A 12,267-nucleotide genomic window follows, 5' to 3' on the forward strand; every position below is an offset into this window, starting at 1 on the left:
AAGCTTTCCGAGAGTTTCGAGTTAGAAACAACTAAATGAATAAGCCAAAAATAAAAGGAACCAAAAGGGTACTTAAAAGCTAAATCAGGTTTAAATAAAGGTCGAGACCAAAAGTAATATTTCAGAAGGTTCACACTGATTGTTTAAGCTAGATAGCAATTATTTCCTGCATTTTCAAACTACAAAAGTAGACTATCTTTAGGTGAGGGCTATTATAGATTGTATAAAAAGAAATATATTTAAAATAAATAAATAAATAAAGGGGGAAAAAAGGAAAAAAGTTGTGTGAAACAATGCTTGAAGTCAAATTTCACATTCAATTCAATCAAAATAAACATAGGGGCCTATGTCATAATAGGACAGGAGATGAAATTGGGGTTGGTCAAGCTTAAAGACAAAAGGTGGCACCATAATCTTCAAAATTATTCAACCGGGTTAAGTTGATAGTATTTTCATATGAAATGACAATTAATTAATTCCTTATATTTAGAAATTAGAAGATGCATTTGCTTTTTCTACTTTCCTGTCTAAATCTTACAACATTTTTACATGCATTTTCGTAATTTTCTGGGCCACTTCATGAAACTATTATTTTGATGCAAGTTTGTTTCCTTGACTGATTCAACTCTTTCCGACGTGATGAGTGGTGAGTTGATTGGCAGCCAAATATGAGTGTAATCGCGCCTGTCGCGCTAGGTGTGAATGTAGGACAAGTCCACACAACACTTTTTCAGAATTAAGTTGTCCGCTTTTTAATTGTTTTCTAAAACAATTTTCTACTCCCTTTTAAAAAATAAAAATAACAACAATAAGTAGAGAATTATTTTTTATATTCTGTTTTGAATATGGTGTAATTTTACCAGGTTTATCCGACCCAATCAGAACCCAATGCAACATTTAGACGAGTCTAGACAATCATTTTTAATATTTAAGTTGACTTTAAATTAGGATTTGTTAATCCTACCTCAATTTAAGTTGGATTTGAGCTAAGATTTACATGATCTAAGCTTAACTCAAACCAGATTTAATATTTATAATATATAATAATATTCATTTTTTTATTTAAAAAATATATATAAATCTATGTTTATTATTTTGTTGTTATCTTAATTTTTTTCTATTTATTATTTAAATTTTCATATAAATACATCAAAAAAAGTTTTTTAAAAATATAGTAGATGAATTTTAAATTATATTACCCAATTAACTCGAATTTAACCCAATCAATCTGAGTTTAACCCAATCAATTTGAGTTTAAATTGAACAACCTGAACTCAAGCTTAAAAAAATGAGGTTGGATTGGGAGTGGGTTAAATACCTACAATAAGAATTTAGGTTGAATTGAACTCGAGTTGATTATTTTTTAATTTGGATTGGACTTGGATTAGTCATCAAACCAACCAATTTGCCTAAGTTGTAACCCTAATTTTTAAAAATGATGTGCTTTCAAACAACATCTTTTAATTTTTTTTTTAGTTATTTTTAAAAAAATAATTATATAAACATGGGTAATGATTAAAAGTAAAACCCTGAATATAAAAAGTAATTTAAAAACATATTTAAAAACATTAAAAATAGATTAAAAATATTTCAAATTTTCAAACAAATATTCATTTTATAAAATATTAGAGATTTCATAAACCATTCTCAACAAAATTATTTTTTAAAACAATTACCAAACATGTCATATTTTATATAAATATATGTGCAAAGTTTATATTTAAATTTACTTTCAAAATCTTATTTTGGAGAAATAATTTTAATTAAGTGCCAAAGGTTTTTTTTTCCTGTACCATTATAAATTAGATACTAATTTTTTTTATTACATTATTAAAATAATTAATAAAAAAAAAGAAAGGAACAAATATAATTCAGCTATTTCATTATTTTTACTATTAAAATAACTATCGAAAAGAAGAAAACAAAAATGAATACTCAACAAATGCAACTTCATTATTTTCATTATTTTTTATATAAAACAATTTTAAAATTTATAAAAATTCATTTTAAAGATACGAGATAAATTTATATGATTTTTGTATAAGATGTTTTACTTTTATATAGAAACTCTAATTAAAAAAAAAAAAATAGTAGGTGTACTCAAACTATAGCTAGTTTTTGAAGTTTTCAATTAGAAAACAAGTTATTTAATACAACTTGTTTTTTTTTTTTTAATTTTTTTTTAAGATTATGTTTGATCCCGTAAAGTTCTAAGAAAAAAAATTATTAAGAAAAATGATTTTCTCATATTTAGTTGTATTATGAAAAAATCAAAGAAAATAAAATATAATTAAAATTAATTAAAATTTATATATTTTAAAATTATTTAATCTTTATATTGAAGACTTATAATAAGTAAAATGAGTTTAAAAAAACATATAAAAATATTTTACTGTCTTTAAATACATTTTTTATTTTTATTCAATTTTTCTTTCCTTCTATTTTTCCTCTTCATTTTCTTTCTCTTGTATTTTTCCTTATGGGAACCAAACGTATCTTAAATATTCTTTCTAAGATAACTATGTTTGGTTCCATAAAATTTAAGAGAAAATATAAGGAAAAAAAAATATAAAGGAAAAGTAGAAGAGAAGAAAAAGTAAAGGATAAATTAAAAGTCGATAAATTATTTTTATTTTTTACTTTAAACTTATTTTACTTATTTTAACTCATAGATATAAAAACTAAATAATTTAAAAATACATAAAATTTTAATTAATTTTAATTATATTTAATTTTTTTAATATATTTTTTATAACAATCAAACATGAAAAAATCATTTTGTTTATTATTATTATTATTATTTTAGTATTTTCCTGGAACCGTGCAAATATGACACCAAAAATTGTTTCTTTTACCCAAACTTCCAAATGCCAAAAGAAAAAAGAATAGTAATTAATCTCTTTGGTCTGCATAATGTATGCATTGAATTACGTCTAAATGATTCATTGTAAAGACACCATCATATAAAGAGGCCAAACATAAAAGACACTAAAAGGCCTCATTTTCCCATTGACAATCCTCCTCTCAGACCTCTGGTCCGTTCTATTTCTCAATTATTCAATCTTCTCATAATTCCATTCAAGGGAAGTACTTTAAAAAAGTTACCATATAAAGATCTGATAATTACATCTTAATCATTTGTTGTCAACATCACATGATCTGATCATTGGGACTGATTGAATTAATGCGCTGGATCAAGTTGGATGAAGTTGATGGATTAACTATTTCTTGAATATGTTATGAGATATTTCTAAATTTTTTATACATTGTAATTTAATTTATTTTTTAAAAAATCATTTATTAAATATTATAAAATATATGTAAACGTCTTAAAATTGTTAAGTAATTAAAAAATATAATCTACAATCTGAACACATAGTCTATCTGATTAAAGGGTTGGGTGGTTCACAATAAAGTAACATGATTGGGCTGAAATCAAATATTAGTTTCAAATTGAGTTTGCATGTTATTTTGAAAGATGTATCCTTGATTAAGAGTGTGTTTAGGAGTGATTCTAAAAAACGTTTTTAATATTTCTAATATTTAAATAATAAAAATTTTAAGTGTTAGAAAGATTAAAAGTATTTTTTTAAAATCTCTGTCAAATGGGTTCTAAAAATTAAAAGAAAATAAAAGCAAGAAAACAATTATCAATTAAGAGTATATTTGATAGTGATTTTAGGAAGCGTTTGTAACATACAAAGTATTTTTTTTTAAAAAATAGGGGCCTAATTGACAATTATTTTTGAGGTTTTGTTCTCAAGAACAAAAAATGGGGTGTTTTAAGATAACATCTTTTAGTTGTTTTTACTTTTCTTTTCTGAGTTGTTTTAAAAAATAATTCTAAAAATATATATAATGACTAAAAATAAATTTGTATACATAACACTTATTTTTAAAACATATTTTAAAATATTAAAAAAAAAACAGGTTAAAAACATTTCACGTTTTCAAACAGACATTTGTTTTACAAAATATCATAAAACAGTTTTCAAAAACATGAGTTACCAAACAAAGTTTAAGTGTTTAACAAAATTTAGGAAACACTTTTTAAAATCTGAAAAATTACTTATAATATATAAAAAAAAATCATTTGTAATGTTTTTTAGGAAAACATTTATAGGTGATTCTCCTAAAAATACTTTTAGAGAAAATAATTTCACTAAAAACGCTTTAAGTAAAAACTTACTAAACACACCCTAAATAATTATTAGAAGAGATTTGCACCCTCTCTCTCTCGGAGTTGAAAACTACTAGCAAATTAAAATTAAAAGCACGAGCAAAAAAGAAACTATAGAGTTAAGAGAAAGTAAGGTTAAAATAAGATGATTTAGAATGTATTTTTATTTTAAAATGTTTTTAGTAAAAGTGTTTTTAGAGAATTAATTATTAGGACCCTTTTTTATAACTATTTTTTAAAACTGTTTTTGTGAATAACTTTTGAAAATTGTTATTTGATATTTTGTAGAATAAAAGTCTATTTAAAATTTTAAAATATTTTTAATTTATTTTTAATATTTGTTAATATGCTTTAAAAATAATTTTTATATCCAATTTTTTATTTTTAATAATTCTACATGTTTGTATAATTATTTTTTAATATAACCCTAAAAAAACAACTAAAAGATGTTTATAAAAATGTTTTATTTTATGTTTTTAAGAATAAAAAACAAAGTGTTTTCAAAGTCATCAAATGTGTTTTCTTGTCTTTTTTCTAAAAAATAGAAAACTGTTCTTAAAAACAGTTGTTAAACATGTATTAGATTTTTCAAAATTTTAAAATTTTATGAAATATTTGATTTTTTTTTCAAAAACGTTTTTTATTCTAGATATGTTTATGAAAGCATTTAAATGAAAAGAAAAAAACTCTTAATTAATATGATAATAAACATAAATAAATAAAATAGTCCAACTACGGCATGGTTGTGTCACAATATTTCTATCTCTACCAAATCCCTAAATTATGATGCAAATGGGAATTAAAAATGGTGTTAAAGAGTGTGAACAAAAGAAAGGGTTCGAAAATTTGTGGCCACCACAACTCTTAAAAGCTTTAAGAAAATAAAAATGGTTGCTATGACAAAGATATATTTGTCCAATTGGCCTACCCACTCACAAAAAAATTTAGGTGCTCTGCCGTATGTTGACTTGTTTCAAACCCAGTACACACTTCAGCCTGTGCATTCATTTATTCAACGGCTTCACATGTTTTCGCCTTCCCGGATGTCACAGTCAATGTTACTTCAATGGTTGAATAATAAAAGTTTTTTATTTTTATTTTAAATTTAACATTCTTATTATAATTCAATAAAACAATTTAAGAGCTGATTCCGATAAAATTTAAGATGTTAATGATATGTTTTGTAATGGTTTTCAAAAAACAATTTTTTAGAATAGTTTTTAAAAATTGTTTTATGATGTTTGTAAAACAAAAATCTGTTTAAAAATCTAAAATATTTTTAATCTGTATTTAATATTTTTAAAATAATTTTATATCTAATATTTTATTTTTAATCATTATACATATTTGTATAATTATTTTTTAAAACAATCCTAAAAAACAAGTAAAAATAATAAAACAATTAAAAGATATCATTTGAAAACTATTTTAAAAAACAATTTTTGATTACCAATGGTGTATTTTTTGTTGTTTTTTCTTGAGAGCAAAAAACTGTTTCAAAAAACATTTATCTAAGTCCTAATTTTGTTTGAAAAAAAATTCAATAAAAGTTTTAATATATGATGTTTAATCAACTTGTTAAAAGATCTTATAAATTAAAAAGGGAATTTAATATGGAAGCTAAAAAAATATTACTTTTTTTTATAGAAGTTTATTTTGATTTCTGCAAAAAAAAATTCTATAACATTTAATAAAATTTTACAATATTAATATTGCTTTTTAAAAATTATAACTTTTGACGTCAATTTCAAGTTTTAACTAAGAAGCATCGGTCATTCCAAAGAGACCTTAATCAACCTAATTAAATTAGTACATGAGTGTTTTGTTTTCTCTTGTGAGAAAAAAAAAATATATATAAATTAGTACATTTTCTTTATTTGTTTAATTTTTTCCTTTGTAATTATTTGGTATTGGGACCGGGAGGGTGTTAAGAAGCATAATATGCATATTGAGTCTAAATTTTACAAGTTTAAGCTTTTGGAAAAAATTGATACTTCAATACGTTTGTTTCCACATTTGGTATTTCTTCCCCAAATTTATAAATATGGGGTAGCTTGAAGGTGTTCTCAAGTTAGAAAATATTACTCAAAATTATTAGGTAAAGTTATTTTTAAGAATTATTTTTTAGACTAGAAAAAAATGTTTATAGAAAATATTTTTGTTTTCAAAATTTTTTTATGAAAATGTAGTATTTTTTGAAAATATAATTTAATTTTTTTAAATTTTTTTCCGTTGTTTTTTTAAAAATATTTTAAAAAATAATTCTACAAACATTAAGAATCATTGAAAAAAAACATTACATATAAAAATTACTTTTAAAACACCTTTAAAAGGAAAAAAAACTACATTGAAAATTAAATTAATTTTTAAAAACTATTTTCCAAAATATTCTCAAATAAACCTAATTTTTTTTATAGTAAAAATGGAAACATTCTAATTCTTTCATGCTTTGAAATTAAAAAAAAAATTGGTTAAAATTAGACTGAAGAATTAAATAATTAAGGAGAACTCCAAAGTTTTTTCTCATCAGTCATGTCTTGTTGTAAGCCGACTGTAAACATCAGTATCCATATGATCTATGAGGGGTACGTGTGAAAAGGAAAAGAAACAGAAATGAAACATGGAGGCAGTTGAATAGGAACTTAGGATTAGGGAAGGCATGAATCTAATCACTATTGAGTATTGGCCTTAGGGGGAGTCTCTGACAGACTCCAGATTTCGTCAACTGCCCCCCAGACACGGTAACTTGGGGCCACACCCCACACCCCACACGCCACGCCCCACAACAACACCCACACGCAAGATGAATATTCCAAACATGATTGAATCGCTCAATACAAAATAAATGGACCGAGGTCCACGCCCCTACCAAGATTCCCATCATCATCACTGGCCACCTTGTTCCGACGACAGGTCCTCACCCCTCAAGGCTCGGACCCACCACTTCCTCCACCCTTTCTCCACCCCTTCCCCACCCCCCAATGATGCAACCCTCACCGCTTCCCACATATTTTCATCGAACCCAAACTGCCTATCCGTGCTCATGTTGTGATTCCGATTAAAATCAATTTGGAAAATGCTAATATATGGTTGTTTTCTAATAAAAATTTGTCCCGGTTCAATACTAAGTCGTGGATTGAAAGTACAATGGGATGAGAGAGAACAAAGTACATGAATGAAATTAAGATATTTTATTTTTATATTAAATAAAAGTACTTTATTTTTGCTTAATTTTTTCTATAAAAAAATATTTATAATATGATGGTTGGTCTAATGTCATTTTCATTTATGATAGTTTTGGTGGCCTCGCAAGTGGAGGTGGGTCTTGCTTAGACTCTATATATAATTATGGGTTGGTCAAGAACGTATGGTAATTGGTCACACCAATATAATTCATGGATATTTCCTATTGGAAAGCAGGTGAGGCGAATGCTCTTTTTTTCAAATAAAGTAATGAAAAGATTTAGGCCACACACCTTCTACATTATAGACCAATTTGATCCATTGGTTAGAGGTAAACTCTTATTAATTCATTGGTGGAACCTACTCTAGCATCAATCACGCAATGGATCTGTACTTTGGCACTGTACATTTTTTTTCTTTAATTGGGTTATATAAAGTTCTCTATTTTATTTGCTTTTGCAAAGGAAAATATTGGTGTAGTTTTTGAAAAGTGTTTTTAAAAAATAATTTTTTATTTTTGAAAACATAATAAATTTTTAAAATTAAAAAATACATTGAATAAATTTATGTTAACAGAAGTTTTTTAGGGTTTTATTTTAAAAACAAGTTGTTTTTAAAAACAGATGTGAGGAATTTTTTAACTTTTATTTTATTTTATAATATTTGAATAATAATTAAAAATAAGAAGAATATTTTGATAACTTAATTTATACTACCTTTATGAATAATAAGTTATTTTTTATATTTAATTAATAAAATAAAATTTTATCCTTGAAAATAAGTGACAATTATTCTAAAAAATTATGATAAAAATTAAGTTTTAAGAATAGTGTTTGAAAAGGTTTCTGATCCACAGATTTTGATGTAGGTGGTGCCACCTGTCCAGTATTCATTTGTCCTGGCTTCAATTTGTTATGACGTGTGAGTATTTAAAATCTATATATTGGGTATAGCTTTTTGGTACAAGGCTAAGATAAATAGGGTGCTTGTGAGAGCATAATTGAGGGAGAGCCGAGAGCTGAGAGGTGAATCCATGGCCACTCCCATTTCCACCATCTTCCTCCTGAAGTTTCTCCTGTATGCTGCTCTTCTTTCCTCCAAGAGAGGCCTTGCTTTTCAAGGAAGAAAGACTGCACTCTCAACACCCAGTACTCTTCACAATGTCCATATCACTTCGCTGATGCCTTCAAGCGTTTGCAGCCCCTCTCCCAAAGGTTTTTGTCTCTTCTTCTCTCTCTCTGTCTCTCATTCATATTCATCCATAAGAGGCCATTTGAAGTAATGATTTTCCATTCATTTTTCTTTTTCAATTATAGCTTTAGATTATGGGTTATTTTTCTAATTTCTCTAGTTCGGCGTCTATGTTGCACTCAATTACTTCACAACTAACCCTTTTTTTGATGTGATTGAGAGTTCTTGAATTTTACTTGTAACCTTAAAAACTACTTTAATTTCATCGGAAAAATTAATAAAAGGGATGATCAAATGTATCAGAACTTACTATTTATTGAAAATGATAAGACTTTGGAATTATTCATCTAATAATTGAATGGATGATGATTTCTTTTACTAAATATATTTGAAGATACTATTATATTGATTTGTATTAAAAAAAGTAGGAGAAAGCTTCCATCACTCATTCATTGAAGAAAGAAAGAGGCTGATCTAGGAAAAGGACTCGAATAGTACTGTGGAACAAACCTCTCTAACCACCCATGATTTTGGCAGAAAACCACCTGCCTTTTAGGATAAGATCACAGGTGGTCTCACCTTGTCCTCACTTTGCAAGAGTCTGACTTGCTTGCACACAAATTTACATATGCAAGACAGCTACTACAACTGGCATATTCACATGTAGAACTAATGGCCTCCAATGGATGAACAAAACCAATGAAGTTTCCATGCCCTTTGTTTTCTTTATCATAGTGTGTTGGTGGAATAGATGACTTCCATTTTACAGCCTGTGAAGCTGAAGGAGACCATTGAAATGGATGGGAATTAATTCCTTAATTTTTTTTACATAATAAGTGACACAGATAGTAGCACAACGAATTCAATAATAGTTCGATAATTAATTTGATCCTTACGTTCATGAAGTACACCATTACTTAGAAACCTATTAATTAAAATAAGGATGAAAAGTTAGAATGATCAAAGCTCTCTTCTCCTTTCAATTACAGCTGCACATGTACTTCTCTCTCTAACGGAATCCAAAATTACAAAGGTGTTAAAATATGATAGGAATAAATTCGTAATTAATAAATAAAAAATTTATTTTGGGGTTGTTGCCTCTTAAACCTGTGAGGAGTTTGACCCGTGTGCTCAATGGTGATTTCCACCCTCATCATCTTTTTAGTAGTGTAATAAGACTGATTTGGACATCAGAATCCAACACTTGATTATTAGAAACTTTGTGAATATATTTTCTGATTGATTGTCCTTGCATATATGATGATGTTTTTGGATTTTTTTTAGGTGACGACAAAAGGGCATCTCTGGAAGTGATTCATAAACATGGACCATGCTCAAAACTCAGCCAAGACAAGGGTCGTTCTCCGTCTCGCACACAGATGCTCGACCAAGACGAGTCTCGGGTCAATTCAATTCGATCAAGGCTAGCCAAGAACCCTGCAGATGGAGGCAAATTGAAGGGCTCTAAGGTCACTCTACCAAGCAAGTCTGGAAGCACAATTGGCACAGGCAACTACGTTGTGACAGTAGGCCTGGGCACACCAAAGAGAGACTTCACTTTGATATTTGACACTGGGAGTGACCTCACTTGGACTCAATGTGAGCCTTGCGCAAGGTATTGCTACCATCAACAAGAACCCATCTTCAACCCCTCCAAGTCCACATCTTATACCAACATCTCCTGTAGCTCACCCACATGCGCTGAACTCCAGTCCGGCACCGGCAACTCTCCTTCCTGCTCAGCCTCCACTTGTGTTTACGGCATACAGTATGGTGACCAGTCCTACTCTGTTGGATTCTTCGCTCAAGATAAGCTTGCCTTAACATCCACAGATGTGTTCAATAATTTTCTATTCGGGTGCGGCCAAGACAACCGTGGCCTATTTGTTGGCGCAGCTGGGTTGATAGGCCTGGGGCGAAACGCTCTATCCCTTGTGTCTCAGACAGCTCAAAAGTATGGCAAACTTTTCTCCTACTGTCTCCCATCCACCAGTAGCTCAACTGGATATCTTACGTTTGGAAGTGGAGGTGGAACCTCTAAAGCAGTGAAATTTACGCCATCCTTGGTGAACTCACAGGGCCCCTCATTTTACTTCCTGAATTTGATAGCGATAAGCGTAGGGGGACGCAAATTATCGACATCAGCATCGGTGTTTTCCACGGCAGGCACCATCATAGACTCGGGGACAGTCATAAGTCGGTTGCCCCCAACAGCATATTCTGACTTGCGGGCATCTTTCCAGCAACAGATGTCTAAATATCCAAAGGCAGCTCCAGCTTCCATACTCGACACATGCTATGACTTTAGCCAATATGACACGGTGGACGTGCCCAAGATCAATCTATACTTCAGTGATGGTGCCGAGATGGACTTAGATCCCTCAGGGATCTTTTATGTTTTGAACATATCACAAGTTTGCCTAGCCTTTGCGGGAAACAGTGATGCCACTGATATTGCCATCCTAGGAAATGTGCAGCAAAAGACATTTGATGTGGTGTACGACGTCGCTGGAGGGAGGATTGGATTCGCCCCGGGAGGCTGCGAGTAAAATCATCAAGCTGATGAAGAAACAAAATCTTCAGATGGCTAGCTCTTGGTAGTCATATAATTAAATAAGGTTGCATTAATATATATGGGATTGAAGGATATATATCGTAGTCCATTGAAAAATCAATTATTAACGGCCAATAAAATGGGCCTTAGGAAAGAATTGCAAGTGTATTGGATTGTGTAGCAGTGAAACAAAGAAAGCTTGTTATGTAGACATGGTGATGACAAGGCTAAGGTTTATACAAGTAAAAGAATTTGGGTTTCCATTTGTGTACGTTCCACCCCCCCTCCCCTCCTAATCTTGCCAAAATTACTAAAATTTCAAAGTAAAATTCGGGCTGTGGTGTGGGTGTTAGGATTACCAAAAACAAACAATCAGATACATGCTTTCAAGGGAAAATTGTGTTTTGTACCTAGTTGGGTCCAAAAATAAAGTTTTGGTCTATATAAGTTTACCATTTAAGCCCAAGACCTAAAAGAAGTATGAAAATTGAGAAGAAGGATATGAATTTTTTATCTTTCCAACAATGACCTCTATTAACTATGAAAAAAAAAAGAGTATAAAAACATTAATTTAAATTTTATTTCTTTTATAAATCTCAATTAAAATTTAATTTAATTTAGTGATTTGAAAAAAAAAATACACCACTTTCCAAAAAAATAAAAATAAATTTTTATTATTATTATTTAAAAATCAAACATCTTGAAAAATATATATTTTTAAAATTGTGTATATAAAAAATAACTGAAAATATGTCAAAATTATTTTTTTTAAATGATACATTTTTAGAATATATTTTTTAAAAAAATTAGTTTTCTAAAAATAATAAAATTTCAAAATAATTATTAAAAAAAATTAAGATAAAAAAGTTTGTCAAATATTGTGGTAGAAAATACTCAAAATAGTTTTGAAGGGTATATTAATTTTTTCATATTTTATATCTTTTCCATAAATTTTACAATTTTTATGGATAAAATCTTAATTTTTGGGCCCAATTAAGTCCAAAACACAATTCCCTCTACTTTCAATGTTGGACCTCTTTCAATATAAGAGGGCAAGGGTTTGCTCTAATTAAATAATCAAAATACCAAAAAAAAAAAAAAAGATTTAAATTAAAAAAATATTAGAAACAGTCGAAGGATGAAGTAGAAAAAAAAATAA

The 12,267-nt window shown here is 28.4% G+C and overlaps 1 protein-coding gene across 1 annotated transcript; it reads left to right on the top strand.

The window, feature by feature from the left end:
• The first annotated feature begins 8,344 nt into the window (after window positions 1–8,344).
• Window positions 8,345–11,371, top strand: LOC117913675 (aspartyl protease family protein At5g10770-like). Its single transcript, XM_034828720.1, has 2 exons — window positions 8,345–8,577; window positions 9,839–11,371. Exons 1-2 carry the CDS (start codon window positions 8,397–8,399, stop codon window positions 11,101–11,103), a joined length of 1,446 nt encoding a protein of 481 aa, XP_034684611.1. The 5' UTR covers window positions 8,345–8,396; the 3' UTR covers window positions 11,104–11,371.
• Window positions 11,372–12,267: the final 896 nt, after the last annotated feature.

Source organism: Vitis riparia, chromosome 4 (genome assembly GCF_004353265.1).
Source record: "Vitis riparia cultivar Riparia Gloire de Montpellier isolate 1030 chromosome 4, EGFV_Vit.rip_1.0, whole genome shotgun sequence".
Classification (NCBI taxonomy): domain Eukaryota; kingdom Viridiplantae; phylum Streptophyta; class Magnoliopsida; order Vitales; family Vitaceae; genus Vitis; species Vitis riparia.

What these genes read in the sequence shown, in the direction of transcription:
- LOC117913675 (XM_034828720.1), top strand. Translation starts at nt 8,397, where the DNA reads ATGGCCACTCCCATTTCCACCATCTTCCTCCTGAAGTTTCTCCTGTAT. An exon ending in TTGCAGCCCCTCTCCCAAAG is followed by an intron (nt 8,578 to 9,838) that starts GTTTTTGTCTCT and finishes GATTTTTTTTAG; the next exon opens with GTGACGACAAAAGGGCATCT.